The 23,194-nt window shown below is 49.6% G+C and overlaps 1 protein-coding gene across 4 annotated transcripts; it reads left to right on the top strand.

The window, feature by feature from the left end:
• The first annotated feature begins 654 nt into the window (after window positions 1–654).
• On the top strand, window positions 655–21,829 carry TTF1 (transcription termination factor 1). Of its 4 annotated transcripts, none has more exons than XM_032866141.1 (11): window positions 655–687; window positions 1,423–2,444; window positions 4,248–4,474; window positions 6,139–6,324; window positions 7,608–7,686; window positions 11,453–11,583; window positions 13,791–14,025; window positions 16,191–16,280; window positions 17,386–17,451; window positions 20,589–20,674; window positions 21,533–21,829. In XM_032866141.1, the coding sequence occupies exons 2-11, from the start codon at window positions 1,441–1,443 to the stop codon at window positions 21,712–21,714; spliced, it is 2,286 nt and encodes a 761-aa protein (XP_032722032.1). In that variant the 5' UTR covers window positions 655–687; window positions 1,423–1,440; the 3' UTR covers window positions 21,715–21,829. The 4 variants fall into 4 exon arrangements, with proteins under 4 accessions (XP_032722032.1, XP_032722031.1, XP_032722029.1 ...); XM_032866140.1 differs by having other exon boundaries at window positions 669–687; window positions 1,403–2,444; XM_032866138.1 differs by having other exon boundaries at window positions 674–689; window positions 1,380–2,444.
• The last annotated feature ends 1,365 nt before the right edge of the window (window positions 21,830–23,194 follow it).

Here is a 23,194-nt window from a genome sequence, read left to right as displayed (position 1 = left end):
TCCTTCTAGCTTCAGGCAAGCGTAACCCAGCAGCCTCTGCCCAGCGCCGCCTTCCCCGTCCGGCACCCTCCGCGGCACCCACTCGGCTCCAGCTGCCCTGGCCGGCTTCCAGCTCCTCCCGCGACCAAGTGCAGAGCCGTGGCCCTTGCTCCCAGGCTGGAACAACCTTCCATCTAGACTTCTGCTCGCCGTCTTCGGTTACAGCTCAGCTCCAGGCTACTCCTCGAAGAGCCTACCCTTCGGTCTGCAGTGGCATCGCTGTCGCCTCGCTCTCCCGCACAGCGCTGTTTCCCTTTTCTCCTCTCCCTGCAGGAGACCTGACCCGGTCCTGCTCGCGGTGTCACGTCTTCCCCAGGTCCGGAGCTCCCCGCCGGCTTCGGTGCTGCGCGGGCACAGGGCTCCGCAAACACGGAACTCGGCGGGGCGCGCGCGCGAGCGAGGACGCCAGGAGGGGATTCGGTCCGCTCTCTCGGCTTTGGGACCACGCTCCATCCCACCCTCACGCGACTCCCCGACGACCCCCCGGAACGAAACCCGTGGGCTACTACGCCTGCGTCACGTCGCGGCGGCGGGTGTGTTGCCATGGCAGCGTGACGCCGAGGCGGGGCCGGAAGCGTCGCACGGCTACTTCCGCTTCCACCTGGGCAGCACTTCCGGATTGGGAGAAAGGTGGCGGCGCTTGGCGCGGTAGGTTGAAAGCGCTTTCCGGGTTTTCGGTTGTTGGAGTTTATTTGATCCGCGTGTGGAGTCCAAGGTGGGTGGTGGTGTCTTCGCCTCGCAGAGCCGGCTTTGGCGCAGGTCTCCAGGGTGGGGAGGCAGCGGAGAGCCTTCTAGAAAGTGGAATTGTGTGCTCCAAGACCTTGAGCCAGGGGAGGATTGTGGCGGGTTTGAGGAACCCAGAAAAACGCGTTGTGTGGCCAGACCACAGCGTTGGACGGGAGGTTAGAGACGAGGCTGGAGGGGAACACGGCCTGACCCTGCCGGGCACTGTTCCCCGTTAACTGTTTGTTTTTTGTGGTTTTTTTTAGGATTTTATTTATTTATTTGACAGAGAGAGATCACAAGCAGGCAGAGAGGCAGGCAGAGAGAGGGGGGAAGCAGGTTCCCTGCTGAGCAGAGATCCCAATGCGGGGCTGGATCCCAGGATCCTGAAACCATGACCAGAGCTGAAGGCAGAGGCTTAACCCACTGAGCCCCCCAGGCGCCCCCTCCTTAACTGTTTTTTACCACATCGTAAAGGCAGCGGGACCAGACCGTAAATTACACGGAGCCTCCCGAGGGTTCAGAGTAATATTACATTTATAATCGTGACTCCACTCTTGTCATTGTCATGCAGTCTCATTTTTCTGTGATTTTTTTTTTTTTTTCCTCCTGAGGGTGGTGTTTAAAAACGTTTTGCCAAAATAAACCATTGTTGTCAAGTTGCCCCACAGGAACAGAATGGAAGGAGAATTGAGCAGACTGGAAATTCACACTCCAGTTTTTGACAAGAAAAAGAAAAAGCACTCTGTATATAAGGAAGGCCATCTGAGGCATCCCCATGAAAGTGTCAGAGACTCCCCCCTGGCAAGCGAGCCGTCTCACGGAACCAAGAGTAAAAAAAAAAGAAAGGATGGCCAGCATCTCCTTCCTCCCCCTTTGGAAAAATCAGAAATTTGTGATGAGATGGAAAAGGCCACTTCTAAACCCAAAAAGAATAAAAAGAAAAGGCATAAGGCTTCAGAGATGGATGAGGAAACAGGTGTGGTGTATGTCGTGGTGGATAAAGAAAATATCGAGAACACGCCAAAGAATTTTAGGAGGGACGTTGACGTCGTGTATGTTGACGTGAGCCAGGAACAGAAGCCAACAAAAGAGTCTGAAGCAGACGAACCGCATTCAGTTCCAAAGTCACAGAAGAACGAGTCGGAAGAGCTGCACCATAAAGTTAGGGAGAGAAAGAGGAGAAAACATCAGAGGCACATGGCCTCCTGGGGTGCCGAGCAGGAGAGCCTTGCCGCCCTGCCTGAGTCGGAGCCCTGGGAGCAGGAAACCCCACTTTCTGTGGGCCCAGGAGGTGGAATCCCACAACAACCAGTATCAGCTGATAAAAAAAAGTCTAAGAAAAAAAAGCGAAAAATTGCACATGACCAGGAACTGGAGGCATTGCCCGGGCATGAGAGTCTCGAGGTTGCGTACTCTGAGGGATGGCAAGGGGTCAGCGAGGTCGGGACTGCAGAAGGCAGTAAGGAAGCCGGCCGGGTAAAGAAAAAGTCTAAGAAAAGGAAGCGAAGGGCTTCTGTTGAAGGTCCTGTAACTCCTGGGGGTGATTTTGCAGGGCCTGCTGCAAGCTTTGAGGACACACACTCGGATTCACTGGAACGTAGCAGTGCCCTGATTGAAGAAAGCGTGAAACCCAGGCCACAAGAGAAGAAAACCCAGGCCTGTTTGGGAGAGGAGCAGAGGTAATGTGAGAGTGCCGTGTGTTCCGGTGTGTTTGTCTTCTGTGTGAATTCTGCCTGTGACCTCTTTATCCAGCACGCTTGTAGTAGATGGCAGGATTCATAGACACTGGATGGGTGAGTTGGATAGAACAATGTATATACATTGTAACAGAGTAACTTGGCAGGAACTTCTTTTCTTCATGTATAAAGTAGGGCAGTTAGATGAGGTTTTTACTGAGAACTATTCCAGCCCTGAAATTCTACAAAAAAGTTTAAAAGGGCATTTTAAGGGGCGCCTGGGTGGCTCACTGGGTTAAAACCTCTGCATTCGGCTCAGGTCATGATCTCGGGGTCCTGGGATTGAGCCCCGCATCGGGCTCTCTGCTCAGTGGGGAGCCTGCTTCCTCCTCTGTCTCTCTGCCTGCTTCTCTGACTACTTCTGATCTCTGTTTGTCAAATAAATAAAGTCTTTAAAAAAAAAAAATAACGTAAAATTCTTAAAAAAAAAAAAGGCATTTTAAGTCCCCCACATTACCTTTGTTTGTCCATACGCATATACATAGAGAAAAGAATTACATTGAATTTTTACAGAGCAGGAAAAAACCTTGAATTAGGGTTCTCCATAATAAAAGAAATTTAGATGTCATTATTTATATAATTACTGTTTAAGTTAGCTGCCGATATAATAAGCACAGCGTGTTTTTTTTTTAATTTAACAGGTTTTTTTAAGGATTTTATTTATTTATTTGGCAGACAGAGATCACAGGTACGCAGAGAGGCAGGCAGAGAGAGAGGAGGAGGTAGGCTCCCCGCTGAGCAGAGAGCCCAATGCAGGGCTTGATCCCAGGACGTCGGGATCGTGACCTGAGCCGAAGGCAGAGGCTTTAACCCACTGAGCCACCCATGTGCCCCCAATTTAGCAGTTTTTTAAGCCACATTATCGTTATGGGTTCCTAGGACTTGGGACAGATTTTTCTCTCCATTTTTACTCAATAGCTTTTTTTTTTTTTTTTTTTTTTTTAAAAACATTTGTTAGGTTGTCCTGGCCTAAAATAGTTCCACCAAGAAGTTCATTGGGAGAGGATGGCAATTCATCTTCTGGTGGTATCAGAGTGGCCCACTCACTCACCTTCTATCATCAGGGCTAATACTGCTATGAGGCAGGCATGTCGAGGGCAGTGGTTTTGAACTTGTACTGGGCTGTGGGCCCTGTGAAAGCTGCTGACCCTTTGTTCAGACAAATGCATAATAATTTTTAAAGTTTCCTGCCTGTCTGGCTCGCTGATAGGATTGAGCACAGTAAGGGGATTCGGACATCTGGAGGAAAGTTTGGGGATGAATTAGTGACAGGTGCATAGAAAACTAAGCAGAGGGGGAAGATGTGGCCATTGTTACCTGCAGCAAAGCAACTGTAACCATAGGGACCCCGAATGGTGATTTAATTAATTAGTAACTATTATCACAAAAATTAAAATCCCTAGAAGGGTTGCGGGGGAGGTGTCTTTAGTGTCCATGGGGTAGAAGAGGGCTTAGCTCATTAGGAAGTCAGTGTCTAAAGCCAGAAAAGTTGGGAAGTAGTGCCCCAAGAACTAACACGTGCTGAAAATCAGGCTTCAGGCCACACGGGTCCCTGGTAGGCTGCCTCTGAGTCCTGCGCCCGTTAGTCACATTACCTGAGTCCACGTGTCACAGACCGAATCGCTCCAGTGTCCCTCCTAGCGTTAGCACCAGCCTTGTCTCCATGAGGCTCCTTTTCAGAAAAGAACTGGAAAGCCACGAGGGCAGGTGACAGGTGAACGTGAGTCAACTCCGTTTTCCCCGCAGGTCGGAACCAACAAATGAAGAGGAAAGCCGTTTGGAATTGGCCAAAGATTCTGAAACAAGATACTTATCAGAAGACTCGAGAGATTTGGGTGACTTGGATGTGGACTTGGACTCCGCCGTGAGGCAGCTCCAGGAGTTCATCCCGGACATCAAGGAGAGGGCCGCCACCACCATCAAGCGGATGTACCGGGATGACTTGGGGCGGTTTAAGGAGTTTAAAGCCCAGGGTGAGCTGGTGGCACTTTAATATTTGTCGAACTTGCCTGTCCACCTAGGAGCTCCTGCCTTTGTTCTGTGAATATTGCAGATTTCTAGAGTTGCAGGAAGCATCCTCTAGGCTCCTTCCAGAATTGTTGTCCGAGCCATAAAATGCACAAAATGAAGGGCCCTGGTTTTGCTCTTCTCCACCTCGCTGCTGGTAGGAAAGAAGAGGAAGAAGAGGCTGGGTGGCTGAGCCCTTGGGGAAGATGCGGGAATAAAAGAATGAAAATACTATTGTCAGCTTTGATGAGCTGCAGCTTCTTTCCTGAGGCATTGAGTGAAGGCTAAGCCAATTGTAGTGGCCTTGGTTCCCACGAGACCCAGCATGGCCTTTTTTTTTTTTTTTTTTTTTTTAAGATTTTATTTATTTGACAGAGATCACAGGCAGAGAGGCAGGCAGAGACAGAGGGGGAAGCAGGCTCCCCACTGAGCAGAGAGCCCGATGTGGGGCTCGATCCCAGGGCTCTGGGACCATGACCTGAGTGGAAGGCAGAGGCTTTAACCCACTGAGCCACCCAGGCGCCCCATGGCCTCCTTCTTGATTTCACTGTGTTGTAAGAACCTCCCAGAAAGCTTATGGAATTCTAGTCAACTACACATTGAAGGCTGTGTGCTCCAAACAAGTGATACTGAGTGGCTGTGTGAGGCCCAGTATGGCTGGTCACTGTGAAAAGTAAAATGTGGAGCCTTGGGGAGTTAATCGTGGTGAAGAGATTGGTTTTAAAAAATAGCCAAGTTAAGGAAGAAACAAGTAATTCACAGAGCAGTAGCTATAGAATGGTCCCAGTTCTACTTGTGTATTCTCTGTGCAAACATTTGTGAGTGTGTATCTTATAAAAGATACTCTTGAAGTAAGTCTAAGAATAGAAAAACACAGTATGGGGATACCTGGGTGGCTCAGTTGGTTAAGCAGCTGCCTTCGGCTCAGGTCATGATCCCAGCGTCTTGGGATCGAGTCCCACATCAGGTTCCTTGCTCTGCAGGGAGCCTGCTTCTCCCTCTGCCTCTGCCTATTGCTCTGCCTGCCTGTACTCCCTCTCTCTCTCTGACAAATAAATAAATAAAATCTTTAAAAAAAAAAAAAAGAAAAGAAAGAAAGAAAAACACAGTATTTAAGATCGTCAGTACATAATAAAATTTGGTTGATTTGAATTACAAAGAGGACTAGCTTGGATCCCATTGCTACCCCCACCCCCCATACATATGCACAGAGAACATATGCGAATATTTGAGTCCTTGCTGGCTAGTTCCTACCATCGCCTTGGGGGGACTTGGGGGGAGGAGCGAGGCAGAAGAGAGTAAACAGGAGGTTTCTTTTAAAAGTTTATTTCCGTACTGCTTGAATTTTTAAATGAACATATATTGCTTTTTAATATAAAGAACAACTCTTCAAAAAGCTGATTGATAAATGGGGAAGGACGCTTTGGAAGAGGATGACCTGGGAAGACTTTGGGAGAGAAGGGTCCGGGGTTGTGCAGGGCAGGGGAGCTAAGGTCAAGTGCACAGCTGGGGCTGTTCCCAGCAGGGGGGAGCTGCCAAGCCACTGTGTCAACTGCTGAAGACCAGGTGGTACGTTTGCTTTTTCTCTGTGATTGACAATGCATGCTTTTTCTCCCCGCCCAAATTCTAGGTGTCGCTATTAGATTTGGCAAGTTTTCTGTAAAGGAAAACAAGCAGTTAGAGAAAAATGTGCAAGACTTTCTGTCCCTGACAGGAATTGAGAATGCCGACAAGCTGCTGTACACAGACAGATACCCAGAGGAGAAATCTGTGATCACCGACTTAAAAAGAAAATACGCATTTCGATTGCATATTGGTAAGTTTCAATTGGCCCTCCACAGCCTTCCAGCCCTAAGCGCAGAGCCCACGGCGGGAATCATTTAGCACAGTGCCTGGCCCAGTCAGCGTGCACGAGGCGTGCTACCTGCTGCCATGCAGCCTGCACTTTTGAGGATTTGGAATGTGTTCGTGTCTCTCAAGTGTAGTGTTTTTACAGACTTTACAAAAAGTGACACGATCAACTTCTAGCTTTCCTACTTGGTAATAAGTATCATTTTGGTTTCTCTTTATTTATCTGTTTATTCTTGATTATGTGTTGTTTCGCATATGCTGCCCAGAGCACACTTTTTAAGATTTTATTTACTTATTTATTAGGGAGTGTGGGGAGGGGCCAGAGGGAGAGAGAATCTCAAGCAGACTCCGTGCTGAGCACAGAGCATGAAGCCGGACTCGATCTCACGACGCTGAGATCATGACCTGAGCTGAAATCAAGAGTCAGACACCCAAGGGAGTCTGCGTGGCTCAGTGGGTTAAGCCTCTGACTTCAGCTCAGGTCATGATCTCAGGGTCCTGGGATCGCAGGGAGCCTGCTTCTCCCTCTCTCTCTGCCTGCCTCTCTGCCTACTTGTGATCTCCATCTGTCAAATAAATAAATAAAATTTCAAAAAATAAAGAGTCAGACGCCCAACCGACTGTGCCACCCAGGCACTCCAAAGCATGTTCTGATATGCACCAGGATCTTCGAAGTTTTCTGAGTATAGCCTTATCTGTGCTTTGTGTCTGGAACCCTCCTCCTACAGCCTTGCTTGGAAAGTGAGAGAGTCTTGCAGCAACATGGGATTGGACTGAAAAAAATCCTTGAATTTAAAGAGGATGATTTCTTAGGTGTTCTCCGGCATGTGCAAGGGGAAGCAGGCCAGGGGCCCCCTGTTGAGGGGCTGTTCCATCCCTAGAGTGAGGAAGAAAGCCAGTCTTGCTGGATTACAAAGCTCTTCGTCTTAATGGAGAACTGTTGGCATGTGTCCCCCACCTTCGCATCCTTTCCTCTTGATTCAAATTTTGTTAACATTACATTGCTGTATAAGGGCTTTTCACTGAAATTTAGTAGACCAAGCTGGAGCCTTGATGTATTAAGTGTGTTGTTTCCAGAGCTCTCCAAGGAGACTGGAGATTCTGTGCGGAACGTGTGAAATCCCAGCCTTGACACAGGGTCTAGGGTAGTGGTGGTAACAGGAGCCACGCTGGGTTCCTTTTCCACTTGTGACTCCATTCCAGGCTCTGCCCTGTGGGCCCCTCTGACTGCCTTTCTTCTGACTTTAGGAAAGGGCATTGCCCGGCCTTGGAAACTCGTTTACTATCGAGCAAAGAAGATGTTTGATGTCAACAATTACAAAGGGAGGTAAGAAAAGGTTTTAGCATCTGAGACAGAACATTTTTGCTGATCGTGTAAATTAAAACGTCCACAACAGATGAAAGGTAAAAAGCTATAAAGACTGTGTGTGTGAAGGTAGACTGTGTGTCTGTTGTCAGTGGTATGTCCTCAAAGCCCATTTCGGTTTCTGCCTCTTGATTAACATTTGTGCTGTTCCCCTTTCTAAATCCATGGCTTTTCTTTATACTTTCCTTGGCCCTCAGCCTGCTGTGCCTCTTACATTATTTATGAGGTTTTCTTTGCTAGTTTGTGAGCTCCCTGTGTACCCAAACGTTCCTTTTGTTTTGTTTTTAAGCTTTTATTTATTTGAGAGGAAGAGACTGAGATAGCAAGAGAGAGCACAGGGAGGGGGGAGGAGAGGGAGAAGCAGTCTCCCAGCTGAACAGGGAGCCTGCCACAAGGCGCGATCCCAGGACCCTGAGATCATGACCCGAGCGGAAGGCAGACGCTTAACCAATGAACCCCATCAGATGTTCCCTTTCAATGCAATGGTTCCTTCAGCGCTCAGCCCAGTTCTTTGGGTTCTTAGTGAATATTTGAAATTCGGCTGAGCACTAAGGTAAGGTCACATAGGAGCAGGTCAGTACTGACCATACAGAGTGTCCTGGGGTGATGGTCATTCTCCTTTTCTCCCTAAGCAAAATACCCAATTATATCTTTTTCCGAACATTCCAGATAAAAGCTGTGTGGATCAGGTGTCGGCTGTGGGTGAGCACTCTGCCTCAGGCCAGAGGGTCAGGCAGCAAAGCATCTGCACCCCCCTCTGAGGGCGTAGCCCGCCAAGCAGCGGCTCAGCTACTCCTCTCACTCTGGAGGCGGATTTAGTAAATCTGACAGGCCCAGTTGACTTCTAGTTAGCTGCATGATTTTAAACCAATGCATACATATCCTCTGACCTCCAAGCACTGATACCATCTTGGTTTCTTAACTTTTGACCAAAAGAAAGAAACCGTCAGCAGAGGCAAAGGTTGCCCACAAACTAGTACCTGCCCTCCCCCTTTTCCCCCGGGCCCTGGGCTTGGGCATCTGTAGACAGAGCTTTAAGGAAATTCACTTAAGGTATCATGTGAAATGGGGCTTGAAAGAATGCTTTTGGCAAATGAATAGTGGCAGCTGAGGTGACATTTTTCTACCTGTGACATAAGCGTGGGAATGAAAGTTTTAGAGCAAGACAAGTCTGTCATTCCATTGAGAAAGTTCATTTGTTTGCACCACATGATTTGTGTGTGGTGACCATTTGCCCCTAAGAGTATCCTTCCTAAGTTAAGGAATTCTTAACTGGAAAAAAGAAAAAAAAAAAAAAAAACACACAGAAAGCCAAAAATCAAAGAATTTTGAGGCTCTGGGGGATGTCAGACATCAGTACACCTGTTTCCTCATTTTTATGCACTCACTTTCTCTCTGATGTCCTCCTTCGTATAGCTTCAAGGGTGCCTTTAAGTTTGATCTCAGAAAGAGGGGTGCCTGGGTGGCTCAGTTGATTAAGCATCTTTTTTCAGCTAAGGTCATGATCCTGGGGTCCTAGGATCAAGTCCCTCATCGGGCTCCTTGCTCGGCGGGAAGCCTGCTTCCCCCTCTGCCTGTTGCTCCCTGTGCTTGTGCTCGCATGCACGTGCTTTCTCTCTCGCTCACTGACGAATAAATAAAATATTAAAAATAAATAAAGGGAAAGATCCTGCTCGCCTTGAGAAGGAAACTACTAGAAAGCATGAGTCTTCGCAGTGAAGGATTACACGTCTCTACTTACCACGCTCTGCATTTGTAGATGACTTTCTGAGAGTGCTAGGAGTCAAGTGCTAGGAGAGTGCTAGGCCCTTATTGTCGGATGTAATTCTGCATCACCGTCATAGGGAACGGCCCTTCCCCGCTGGCACTTCCTGACGGCACTTGGGAGAAGAATGAGGCACAAACAAGTCAGTGGCAAGAGAAGGGGAACAGGGAACAACAGGAGAAAAGACTGTCGCCCCGGACAGGTCCTCAGTCCCGTAGTTATTAGATACAGACAGTAATCAACAAAGGAGCCGACGAAGGCTACAATTAATCATATGCCTTGTAGATAAACAAGAAGGAAGGCAAAATACATCTGGGCTAGCAGTAAAGCTTACAGTTGAGCAAGCACATTCAGAGGGCTCGTCTGGTTAGTCACAGGTGCTCCCTGGGGAAGGGGAGATAACGGGAGAACGAAGCAGGCGGCGTCCGCCTTCATCGGGCTGGCGGTCCCAGATGCTCGGCTTCAAGGACATCTATCGTCCTCTCCCCCAGAGGCCCGTTGCCAGCATGTGTTTTTGTTAAGGCCGTATCTAAACATGCTTGGTAACTAGTGTAATTTCTCACAGGTTCTATTGTAAGTAATACATTGTTCTGAGGGACACTTACAGCCCCCTGTATTAAATTCTAGAATGCCCTAAGGATTGCTTTCCCTTCACTTAATTGCTTGTGTTTCATCTCCAAACCCACAGATAGTGTTTTCCGGTGCATTTCCTTAGTATATTTGTTTTTTGTTTTTCATTTTTAAAGATTTTATTTATTTATTTATTTATTTGACAGAGATCACAAGTAGGCAGAGAGGCAGGCAGAGAGAGAGGAGGAAACAGGCTCCCTGCTGAGCAGAGAGCCCGATGCAGGACTCGATCCCAAAACCCTGGGATCATGACCTGAGCCGAAGGCAGAGGCTTTAACCTGCTGAGCCACCCAGGTACCCCCAGTATATTTGTTTTCATGTGGGATGAGTGCACCGTACATTCCTTAAATAATTGTGCACTCATGTGAAGTCAGTGTCTGTTGTCTGTCAAGCTTTGCAGATACCGTGGTGTAGAAAACACCTACAAGGGCTCCAGCCCTTGTAGGATGTCCCCTCCAGACCTGTGCTGTGCCTCACGGTGGCCACCAGCCTCATGGGGTCGGGGAGCCCTTGAAATACATTCAGTCCAAGTTGAGAGGTGCCGTAAGGGTGGTGCCCATGCTGGAGTTGGAGGGAGAGAACGTAAAATACCTCATTAATGTGTTCGGATTCTGATTGCGTGTTGAAATGGCTGCATTTTTAATAGAATGGGTTAAGTCAAATATTTTATTAGGTTCATTAAAGTGAAATAAAAGTCATTTTTACGTGGCCACTACAAGGTTTAGTTGACGTGTATGGTGCATATTACGTTTCTGTTGGGCAGCAACTGGTCCAGAGGCAGAGACGGGCCAACAGGGGGACCCCTCAATGTCCAACCGCCCGTCCGGGGGGTGCAGTGAGAGGGGCAGGGCTTTCTCTGGGGGTGAGCGGGGCAGGGGGGTAGGGTGTTCAGGTATCCAGGCAGCCTCACAGATGATGGTCCACCTGCAGGGTTTGTAGGGGCCGTCCAGGCGGGTGGAGAAAGGCCGTTTCCACTGCAGCAGGAGGCCCTGAGAGGAAAAAGGCCTGAAGGCCAGTGGGGCTGAACCGTAAGGAGCGCCGGGCTCTGCAGGCACATGGAGGAGCTCGTGTTTGGTGTGCGCAGTGCAAAGCTTTTGGGGTTTGGATGGGGAATACGTGACCCAGTGACTTGCTCTGGCCCCTTTTTAGCTGAGCCAGGGCCCTGGCCTGGGACTGCAGTGACTCATAGGGTGACCACCGTGAGGCGCTGGGGCAGGAACTGACGGGACCATCTGCCGGACAACTTTTCCCAGGACCACTGCGAACCGCCATGAAAGTAGTTTTTAGTCTTTGTCCTTCGCTGGGAATTGTAACACGTTTTCACTTTTTCAGGTATAGCAAAGGAGACACAGAGAAGTTAAAGATATACCATTCCCTGCATGGGAACGACTGGAAAAAGATCGGCGAGATGGTTGCTCGGAGCAGCCTCTCTGTCGCCCTGAAGTTCTCCCAGATCAGCAGTCGTAAGTGGGGGTCTTGGTGCCCCCCCGGGTGAGCGGATGAGCCCCTGCGCCCCGCCCCGCCCCGGTGCAGGCCTCCTTGCGGGCTTGTCTGCGGAGAGAGCTGTCGTGTTTTAAGCCAGTCTCTGTACGGATTCACTGCGTTTCCTCCTGAGTGCTCCTGAGACCACACGGCCTTCACTCCCAAGACCGATGGCGGCCGCACCTGAGGTCCCTTGGCGCCAGCCTGACCAAGACCCTAGGGAGCTGCGGGGGAGAGAGCCCACCAGAAGGCAGGGGAGGCTGTAGGGGCCAGAGTGCAGTTCGTTCGGCCTGTTAGGCAGGGACTTTAACAAAACCTCGTGTGTCTTTTTCTCCTTTTTCCTAAAAAGGAAAATTTCCTTGGGCATATTCCTTGCATCATAAAATCCGCAGCTGCTCCAAGAAGACAGTCCACAGGCAGTGTCTCCGTCCGCACGGGGCGGGGCGATGTGCTCTGTCACGTGGCAGAGCTGCGCCGTGGGGCAGAGCGGCCGGGCGGCCCGGGCCCTGGGGCCATGCCTTTTGTGCTCCCACGTCCAGCCACTAGCGCCACGTGAGGACTCGGTGTGGCCAGTACTTCCGGTTTCCAGGAAGTAAAGCAAAAGTTTGCATTGAGGGATGGGGGTATGTGCATGTGTTGGGGGGGGTGATCTACGTATTTTTTTTTCCTTTTGGAACTCTTGATTTTTAAATATTCACCGAAATGGTTGAGAAAAAGTAATAACACCACTCTGTGCGCCAGATCAGATAGTCGTAGACTGCTGGTTTGAGGCGTCTTCCTTTGCCTGATGGTGACCCCCTAGATGAGGAGGATGAACCACCGATGGTCTGATGCTCTCTCAGAGGCCAATTTGAGGTTCAGGGGTCTTTGTCCCTGTGATCTGAGGCCCCATTTGCTGCTTAGTGCCACACTGGGAGTTCCTGGGAAGAGTTAGGGTGGCAGCGTGAAATCGTTCAGTTATTTTTGTCCCCGTTAAATGTTTGAGAATCTACCAGTTTCACACAAGAGACATTACTGTCAGAAATGAGAAGAACATTTTTTTGAAGTTAAGAAACAAACATTGCTTTAAGAAAGGACTTTTCTGGCATTGGTTCTTTTTTTTTTTTTTTTAAGATTTTATTTATTTATTTGAGAGACGGAGATCACAAGTAGGCAGAGAGGCAGGCAGGGGACTGGGGGAAGGAGGCTTCTGGCTGAGCAGAGAGCCCGATGTGGGGCTCGGTCCCAGGACCCTGGGATCTCACCTGAGCTGAAGGCAGAGGCTTTAACCCACTGAGCCACCCAGGCGCCCCCAGTTTTGTTTTTTTTTTTAAGAGTTATTTATTCGAGAGAGAGTATGCACAAGCAGAGAGGGTGGTGGGCAGGGGGAGATAATAGCCAAGCAGACTCCTGCTGAGTGTGGAGCCCGATGCAGGGCTCGATCTCACGAGCCGTGCCATGATGTCAGGACCTGAGCTAAATCCAAGAGCGATGCTTAACCAGCTGAGCCGCCCAGGTGCGCCTCACATTGGTTCTTAAAAAGAAGGGGTTCTGCTTTAATTTCCATCTAGCTGTGTTTGATAGCTGTATGTCTGTGTCATCAAGATGTTGCGCTCCATCATCTGAAAAGTGCCTGGTTTATTATTTTTTTCAAGGGTTTATTTTTTTTTTTTTAGAGAGAAGGAGAGAGAGAGTACGTGGGGGGAGGAGCAGAAGGAGAGGGAAAGAGAGAATCTCAAGCAGATTCCACACTCAGTGCAGAGCCTGACGCAGGACTGGATCTCATGACCCCCAGATCATGACCTGAGCCAAAATCATGAGTCAGACGCTTAACAGACTGAATCACTCAGGTGCCCCTTTAAGACTTTATTTGTTTAGAGCAGCTTTGGGTTTGCAATAAAATTGGAAGGGAGATGCAGAGATTTCCCATAGCAGTCTACCCCCACATACAGCCTCTGCCATTGTCAGCATCTCCCCCCAAGATTGGGACCTTGGTTCCAGTCCGTGACCCTACACTGCCACGTCATCATCTTCCAGGGTCCATAGTTCACGTCAGGATCCCCCCGCCCCCCCGGTGGTGGTGTCTGTGCTGTGGCTTTGGACAAGTGTGTAATGACGTGTATGCATCATTGTCATTTTTTTTTTTTTAACACCGTGCTTGAAAACAAATAGATTAGCAACTATAAGATCGTTTCTTTTGGGTCTGTAGCGAGAAATCATGGTGCTTGGAGTAAGACGGAAACCCAGAAACTAATCAAGGCCGTCGAAGAAGTGATTCTAAAGAAAATGTCTCCCCACGAGTTAAAGGAAGTGGATTCTAAACTCCAAGAAAACCCCGAAGGCCGCCTGTCCATCGTGAGGGAGAAACTCTACAAGGGCATATCTTGGGTAGAAGTAGAAGCCAAAGTAGAAACCAGAAATTGGATGCAGTGTAAAAGTAAGTGGTAAGTTTTAAGGTTTCTTATGTAAATTTCCACAAGACAGTTCCCTCCCCCCTCCCCACACCTCGCACACAGCCGGAGTGGGTACATGAGTGGGCTTAGTAGGGAGAGCTGTGTCAGTACCGTGTGCAAAGCCTTCATGTCAGGAAGGCTCATCTCCGGCAGCCGTCCCAGCCCCTTCAGTGTCCACATCCGATCTAAGTTAGCACATAACTAACCCTGATTCATCGTGTGGTTTTCTCCAAGGCTTGAACCTTTTTAATACTGAATATTGGCTTTTGGTTTCTTCCTTGAGTTCTGGTTTCTTCACTCTGTCCCTTGCTAAGTCTTTAGTAAAACAAAACAGTTCTCTCTGCAGCATTAAAAAACAAACGAAAACAACAGGAAACTCCCCTTTGGCAGAGAGATCACAAGCACTTGATGTGCAGGAACTTGCCCCTCCCCTGAGCCTGTCTCCGCTGGGGACCCCTCTAGCCTCACTGACGCGAGGTGGCTATATTCACTGCAGAACTTCTTGAGACTCGCTAGTCACACAGAAGCATTTTCAGGCCTGATCTCGCTGCGACTTCTTAGCTTGACGTGGCTTTTTCGAGCCCCAGAGGGTCTCTGAGCGGGATGTTCCGCTACTGCAGGAGCTCCTGGAGCGGTGGTCCCGCAGCTCACGACCCACGCCTGGTGCAGAAAGTGGGTGTGGTCATTGTCAGCATCAGATAAGAGAGCCACAGTAGGTATGTTTTATGTTAAAAGCACATTCCTGAATTACACCATTTATTGTTACCTTGGAAGTTTGCTGTGGGATTATCTCTATTTCCATAGGAGACTACAGTCAGGGGCATGACTCCATAGAACAGATAACGTGTTGGGGAAGGAAGAGTGTAACACAGAGGAACCAGAGTCCTTTCTGCCCTTGGAGTTTATAAAAGGAGTGTTTGCTAGCATCAGTCAGAGATGATTGATCGGTGCTTAAAAGGGAAGTGCTATAGAGAAACCCCGTATCAGGAGCGGTGTAATTCAGATAACGCGTAAGGGTTATGGCTTTTGAACGAGAAGAGAAAAGCAACAAACTTAAAATCTGAATGTAGATTTCCCTCACATACATGGGAATGACCGCAGATGGTACATGTCTTTTTTCTTTTTTTTTTTTTTTGAAGATGGATTTATTAGAGAGCGTGGGGGAAGGGGAGAGGCAGAGGGAGAGTGGGAGAGAGTCCAAAGCAGACTCCTTCCCGAGCTGATCTCACAACCCTGAGATCACGACTTGAGCTGAGACCAAGAGTCAGATGCTCACCTGCCCCCCACAGGCGCCCCAAAGGCTGCATCTCGAACGAACGCATTGGCCGCTGGTACAAACAGCAGAGTCCTCGCCAGTGTATCGTGGACCCCCTACTCCAGAATGTAACAGCTCGCGATCTGCCGTCAGATCGCGACACACTTTGCGATTTGAGATGAGTACTTAAAACATACTTCGAGCTGGGTTGCTGCTCTCGTTAGGAGCTCCGGTCACCCTTCCCTGCAGCCATTAGCTGTGGCCGTCAGAGGAGTCGTTGATGACTGTATCAAATCTCCCTGGGTGTTCCGACAGCTGGTGACAGTCCCAACAGCAGTGTCCCCCTGTTTTCTAAACAGGAACAGAGTTTACAGTTCCCCTTAGCACCTGCTAAAGGGCTTATTCTCCTCTCGTGTTTGTAACTTCGTATTACGGAAATTTCACAACACACAGATTTAGAACTCCTTGTATCCCTCATCTAGTTTCGATAACCATCAACTTTCTTTCATCTTATTTATCATCTGTCTTTTTTTTTTTAAAGGTTTTATTTATTTATTAGAGATCACAAGTAGGCAGAGAGGCAGGCAGATAGGAGGAGGCAGGCTCCCTGCCAAGCAGAGAGCCCGATGTGGGGCTCGATCCCAGGACCCTGGGACCATGACCTGAGCCAAAGGCAGAGGCTTTAACCCACTGAGCCACCCAGGCGCCCCTCATTTGCCTTTTAAAAGAAAAAAAAAATCAGCCTACTCTCCATGGTGGTCAGTGTTAGCAGTGATGAGTCATACAAGCTAGAGACTAGTTCTGAGTAGGGGTGTCGTAGGTGAGAAAAGTGCAGGAAATCACAGTGGAAACTTCACCCCTGAAAGTTTAAAGTACATTATGTGTGTGTTTCCTTGAACAGGACGGAAATCCTAACCAAGAGGATGACGAATGGTCGGGACGTGTACCGCGGAGTTAACGCTCTACAGGCCAAAATCAACCTCATCGAAAGGTGGGGAGCTCGAGCGCGGTGCTGCGGGGGCTGCTCCTCTCTCCGGCCAGAGAGTGGCTCTTGAGCACCAGGATCCACGTGGCCAAGGCTCAGATCCATCTTGCCTACCCGTATGGCCCTGGGGACGTTCCCTGCCTCTCTAGGTCTCGGTGTGTGCCTCTCCAGTGAGGGTGTTCATGATAGTACCTGCCTCTTGGGGTTATTGGGAGCAGAAATGAAATAACAGAGTGATTTTAGTCTTTGGAAGTTTCTGGGTAGGTAGAATTAGTTTCTGTCCTCTGGAAGGTGGAGGTGACGTAGCTCGGGCTGAGCCCCGCCACTGTCCTGCACGCCTAAGTGCAGTCGCTGTGGCCTGGTCTTTGGTTTTGTCTTTGGTCCCTTGTCCATGCGGAGTCCTCCCTCCGCTGAAGGCAGGGAGGCGCGGGCCTGTTTCGCAAAGCCTTCACGGCTCCTGGGCTGGGCTCGGGTCGAATGAGTAACAGCAAAAAGCAGAGGACACTTGGGATTCTGGCCACCCCCGTAGGGCTCCGTTCTTCCCGCGTGCTGTCCTGAGCCCCTCTGGAAGTTCTCCTCGCCGGCCTGACTCGTGGAGCCTCCACTTCTCTTCCCCCAGTGGCTCCAGCAGACCTGAGGAGCCACTGTGTCAGGCAAGCCTGGGCTCCAGGGATGGCAGCCCCTGTTAGTCGTGAAACCTTGAGCCACTGACTAGGGCCCTCGGCCCTGGTTCCTCCCCCGTAGACCGGAGATACTCGCCTGACCTCAGTAGCTGTGAAACTTTTCACACGGCTCTCTCCCACCATGAGGCCGGGTGCGTGCTTACTGTTACGATGTGTCTACACTCACTGTCGACTGTGGGGAGGCAACGCAGTTTGGTGGGAGCTGCAGAGGGCCCAGAAGGAGGAGAGATGGCTTTTCTTGTTGGGCTGCAGCTCACTGAATGACCTTGGGCTAACCTTGGGCTGGCAGGCCGACCTCGCCGGGCCTGAGGGAGCTGGGACAGGGGTGAACACGTTGGTGCCCCCAAGCGTTTCACACATGTGAGTCCGTGAAGGTGTCCATCGTGCTGACTTGTGCTTGAAAACCTCGTGTGTATTTTTTCCCGTAGACTGTATGAGATCAATGTGGAGGACACGAACGAGATAGACTGGGAAGACCTTGCTAGCGCCATAGGGTAAGACTGTGTGTTCATTGTGAGGCTAATTAAAAGGTAAGACGTGGCCTCACGAGTGACAGATTGGACAGGACTCGTGTGTACACTGTCCTGTGCATGCGTGTTTGGAGCCTCCGCTCTGGGTGCTGTGGGCCAGCCGGACTCTCCCTCCTCCCCTCCCCTCCCTGAGGACACGTAGGGATGGTGAGTGGAATGTGTGCAGAGTCTCCTGAGAGCTTCAAGGAGCTAACCAGTTGAATGACCGGTAGACACACCACACACCCTTTGCCCCAATTGGTATTTTCTTCTTAAGCCTGCACGTTAGCTCCACCATCCGCCCGCCCCCTCCCGCTCCCGTGTCTAAGGAAATAAAGTCATTTTCCTTCCTTAACCACTTGAGTGTTGGTGGTGGGCAGCGTGGCCTAAACGGGAATGTCATTCTGTGTAATCACAGTACGGTTGTCAGATGCAGGACATGAGACGCCGGGACAGCTCTGTGCTCTAAGACAGCTCACGTTCAAATGTCCCCACTAATGATGTCCCAGCAATGGCCCTTTTTTTTTTCCTTAAGATTTTATTTATTCATCAGAGCGCAAGCAGAGAGCGCGGGGGAGGGAGAAACAGGTTCCTTACCGAGCAGGGAGCCCAACTGCAGGGCTTGATCCCAGGACCCCAGGATCATGACATGAGCCAAAGGCAGATGCTTCACCGACTGAGCCCCCCAAGGCGTCCCATCCCAGTAATGGCCTTTATAGCATTTCCCCCCAATGTACCATCCAGTCCAGCGCCACACATTGAAGTGTCCTGTGTCTTCAGTGGCCTTCCATCGGTAAAGCTCTTCTGCCTTTGTCTTTGATGCCCTTGAAACTGTGGGCGAGCACAGGTCAGTGGTTTGTCGCTGCGTCGTGAGGCCCAAGATTCTGATTTCTAGTCCTTTGGCTCTGGTGGCATCTGGCACGTTCCCCACTGTATGAAAGTACCAGTTGTTCTCTTGGGGATAAGAAGGGGCCGTGGGAGATATTTTGAGACCATGTAAAGATCCTCTTCCTCTTCGAGCTCTCGGGGCGGTTCATTTGCATCTCTCATCTGTGCGGTGACGTTGAACTTTCCTGTGTTTGTGAGTTGCCTCCTTTTGCCTTCACTGGAAAACTTTGTTGCACAAGGTCCTTATATTTTGAATCCCTTCCTGCTACCGAAGACCGAGGCCACCACTGTCCATATCTGAATTTATTGCTTACAAAGCACGGCCCCTGTACACAGAGAAGATCATTGAGGGTTGTGGGGTGCGGGGATCGGGGGGGCTCTCAGAAGAGGGGTGTTAGGGGTTGTTTGGCCTTCAGTTTTGGAAGGGTGGATAGTAGGGCAGGGCGGCTGCCGCCTGGCTGACTTCAGAAGTGTGACGCTGTCCTTGGTCCACGAGGAAGGGCTTAAATTGGTTCTGGTGGTTATTTGCTCCTGGGGATCAGGGACAAAGAACAATCAGTTTGGTTTTCGTAACTTGGAGAATGGGAAGTTTGTCACGACCCAGACATCATGCTCATGGTTCCAAACCCTTCCCTTTTCCATTTGACATAAGTGAGAGATGGGGCTCCCACTGCTCAGAATTATGGGTCCCTGAGAGGTGGGGCTGGCAGGTACTTTTGAAAGTGGGGACCTTGCTCTGGACCCACCAGCTCCCATCCTGAGAAGCACCCATGGCTCCGAAGCCCTCCCTTTGTAACAGCAAACCACTTTTTGAAAAATTGGACGTTTCCAGTAAATTCTTGTGCATTTTGTGATGTTGCTTCAGATCACAAGTTCTTAAAGTTTTGAGTAAAATTATATATTTAAGAACAGATTGTCTCACTTAAGATTTATTAATCTTATAAAACGGTTATTATGGTGTCGTTCAAATACTGTTTGAAAGAATACGTTGTCAGGTTTTAATAATCAACACAGTGAAAAATAATAAAATGATATGTTCAGTCTCTTTGGAGTCTTAAAGCCTGCCTTGGGAATTATTTTGGCAAAATGTAAAGAAAGCGTGTCTGGCTAATGAGTTATAATGCCTGCTTGGTTTGAAAATGTCCAGATCCATGATCGTGACCTCAAGCCCTAGTTGGGTGCATGGCCAGTCCCATGGGGTGCATGGCACTACAGGAAGAGAGAGGGCGTGGGGGCCTTAGAACTTGGCCTCTGCTGTTGGACTGACCTGGCGTTGACTCCTGGTACTCATTTAGCCGTCCTCGGGCACGTTGTTCCTAACTTGTGTCTGAGTCTTGGTTTCTTCATCCACAAAATGTTTTAACGGGACCATTGCGAGGACCAAGGAGATTGCCCGTAGAGGACACGTAGCCCAGGGCACGCCCAGCTAGTGGTTAGTGTTAGGAAGAACCCAGTAAGAGTAAATGTATTCACATGAATTACTTTAACTACTAGATTAATTATTGAAACAAATAAGTCATGCTTTTGTCGTCTAAGAAAAAGTGGCCAGGAAGTGAAGAGATTTTCATTAAAAAAAAAAAAAAAAAAACCTTAAGATTTGGTGGTTTCTGTCCTACTTACAGTAAATTGCAAGTATATTTGACTCACTAAAACATCATAAGCATCTGCTTTTTTTTTAGTTTTGCAAAATTAGAAATCGGGGGTCATCTGCCTCTGGATTGTGACAGATAGGCGTTTGTCCTAAGTGCAGTGGTGACCAGTGTGTGGAGTTGGGGTCAGGCCACCTCGATGAAGTCCCGGCTCTATCACTTGTTAGCTGTAAGATCTTGGGCTGCTTCTGTATCCCTCAGTTTCCCCATCGCTAGAATGAGGCATAAGAGTAGTAGCTCCTCATAGAGCTGCTGTGTGGGTTGTTTTCGGCTAGACAGGAAACTCTTAGGGCAGGGCCAAGTACAAGGTGAACGTCAGCATATGTTAGTGTTGTGATTTAAACAGGATCTGTCTTGTGCTTTTCGCTTTCTTTTTTTGGTGTGTATTCTTCTGACCGAAATGAACGACAGCATTTTCATATGTGTCTTATTTCTGTCACGCATTTGTGGACATGATGGTTTCCTGTTCGGGATTAAGAAAGTTACTGATGTCTGTAGATTCCCCTGAATCAATGTACTTACTACATGTAGTGAAATGACCCGTTTTTAAACTGATACTTTTTTTTTTTCTTTTCCTTTCTAAAGTGATGTTCCTCCATCCTATGTTCAAACTAAATTTTATAAGCTGAAAGCTACCTGTGTTCCCTTTTGGCAGAAGAAGACTTTTCCAGGTCAGTATTTCCAGTATTTAAATACGTAAGAGGACAGCAGGTGGTGCGGGGTGCTGGCAGCGTGACCCTGGGGGCGACTTTACTTTTGGGAGTCTCGGTTTCTTCGGTTATAGAACGGGAGAAATCCTCACCTACTCAACCCCCCACCCCCAACCAGGGCTTTGAGAAGTTCTAAACCAGATAACAGGTGAATGGTGGTCAGCAGGGTGCTGGCGGCGTGGTCAGCCCTCAGTAAATGACGGAGTGCTCCTGGCCGGCCACACGCTGGCACACGCAGTTCCAGAACAAACCTGAGGTACCCAGTTCCTTCCTGGCAGCCCTTTGTGGGTGATCTCAATATTCCCAAACTCAGATCCTCTGAGTCCTCGTGGACCTTGTTGAACACATGCATACCCGGGCCTCATCCCATACATACTGAATCCTAACCTCCACGCTGCATCCAGAGGCCAGATTTCCCGAACAGGCTCCCAGGAGAGCCTCAAGCTGTCTGCCCAGCACCAGCATTTGGGAACCATGAGTTTGGGTGATGCTTTGCCCCGGCGTGTGTGATGATTACTTCTGACCCTCAGCAGACAGCCCTGCCTGGGTTTGAATCTGGCCACATTTGCCGCTACTAACTCCATGACCTTGGCCATGATTCATAACGTCTCTCCACCCGTTTCCTCATTTGAAGAATGGGCTGACAGCTGCCTCCTAGGATTTTGAGGGGACTAGTGAAATGAGTACAGGCAAACCGGTTAGAACAGGACCACGCACACAGTAACAGCAGCACCAGGCCACCCGCATCCGTGCCCTCTGCCCTTTGACCTTGGGATGGAGGTTTTGTACAAATGTCAAAATTACATTTTTTGTCTTTAGAGATTATAGACTACCTTTATGAGACCACCCTGCCTCTGCTTAAGGAAAAATTAGAGAAGAAGATGGAGAAAACGGGTACCGAAATCCAGAGTCCTGCGGTGCCCAGGCAAGTCTTCCTGTTCAGAGACATCTTTTATCTTGACGACGACAGTGAGGGAGAAGACGGGGAGGAGAGGAGGTAGGGGACAGTGTTGTGTCCTGTCCGCCTCTCCAGGTTTGGTTGGGTTCCTGTGCCTGGGGCAGAGCAGCTGCTTGCAGGACTGGTGTTTAATAGAGAAGGGGCGGCAGCCAGAGGAAGGGGACAACGGCCATGCTTCTTGTTACGGAGCCTCCGGAGTGACTCACCCCTTCAGACTCTGGTGTGTTTGCGCGCGCAGAGGAAGGGGAGCCTCGGAGTTGGTTTGCTACGGCTGGACCACTGAGGACAAGCACAACCGGTGGACTTTATGGAACAGTGTCCCCCGTCCCTCTCGTTGTGGCAGAGGGTAGAGTCACGTCCCACGAACGTTCCTTCTGTGGATTTCACCGCATGCACGCTCCCCAAAAGGGGCACCGCTGACAGTTTTAGTAAGGCACACCAGCAGGTTCCTTTCCGTTTCCCATTTGTTATCTCTGTTCCCAGAGTATGTAAGTGCGGGATAAGCATTGTGAGGGCGTGGATCTGCTGGTCTCTCAAACCGGCTTCTGTTGGCACGTCCCTGACTTGGTGCGCGGAGCTCCTCTTCCTCACGTGTTTTTGCATACAGGATGCCTTCTCGAAGCCAGTCGCTGAGTTCGTCTGGTGTTCCAGCTGGAAAAAAGAAATACCAAACCACAAACCCAGCAGTCTCTTCCACTGCTTCCAGAAAATCTAGCTCTGTTACACTTGTGGAAAGATGCCACGTGGGTCTAAGGCACAGCTCACACCTCTTGGAATTGCGAATCGCAAGGATAATTTACATGTTGGGCTATTCTGTCAAGTTGGGCAAATGAAACCACTCTAGGTGTTTCGAACAGAGAAGGATTTGGTGCAGGAATTAGGTTACAAAACTGTTAAACAGGATTGAGCGCACATGGGAAGGCTGACTTCCCGAGCCCTGGGGGACTGAGGGGAGTTGCTGCAGCCCCTGGTGGGCCCCCACCCCGGTCCCCCCACCACCACTGCTGCCTCTGCCATCTCTGGGTTGTGTCCTGCCTCCCTCCTGCCTTCCAGCGTCTCCCGAGTGCCTCCCACGGGCCGCCCCTCAGCAGAACCCTGCCGGCAAGGGGAAGGAGCGTTCCAGGCTCCTGGCCACACGTGAACATGGAAGGGCGGGTGAGCGAGGTCCCAGGCAGCCATGTCCCCATCTGTGCCAAGACAGAACTCCACCGTCTCCTGAGCGTTCTGCCTGATGTCATTTATCTCCCATCGTGATGTCTGTGCCTTCGGTTAATTTCATCCACAAAGCTAGACATTTTTCCAAAGCAGCCGTACTTGGAGAAGGAAGAAATACAGAGACAATTCTAGGAGGCTGGCCAGCGGCATGTCCCCAGCACCTGTCACCCTGGTTGCACGCGTAAGAGACACTCAGTACATATGCAGCAAACAACTGGGATATTTTTAGCAAGCATTTTACCTTTAGTCACTTCCTGTCTGTCTGTCAAATCTGCCCCATGAAGACGGGAATGAAAGTTCCTTTTGGA

The sequence above is a fragment of the Lontra canadensis genome, unplaced genomic scaffold (assembly GCF_010015895.1).
Source record: "Lontra canadensis isolate GAN:19392208 unplaced genomic scaffold, GSC_riverotter_1.0 scaffold30, whole genome shotgun sequence".
Classification (NCBI taxonomy): domain Eukaryota; kingdom Metazoa; phylum Chordata; class Mammalia; order Carnivora; family Mustelidae; genus Lontra; species Lontra canadensis.
This window is presented reverse-complemented; position numbering and strand designations above follow the sequence as displayed.

Coding starts and splice junctions, on each gene's coding strand:
- TTF1 (XM_032866141.1), top strand. CDS start 1,441: ATGGAAGGAGAATTGAGCAGACTGGAAATTCACACTCCAGTTTTTGAC. Junction 2,445..4,247: donor TGTTTGGGAGAGGAGCAGAG/GTAATGTGAGAG, acceptor TTTTCCCCGCAG/GTCGGAACCAACAAATGAAG. Junction 7,687..11,452: donor GTCAACAATTACAAAGGGAG/GTAAGAAAAGGT, acceptor TCACTTTTTCAG/GTATAGCAAAGGAGACACAG.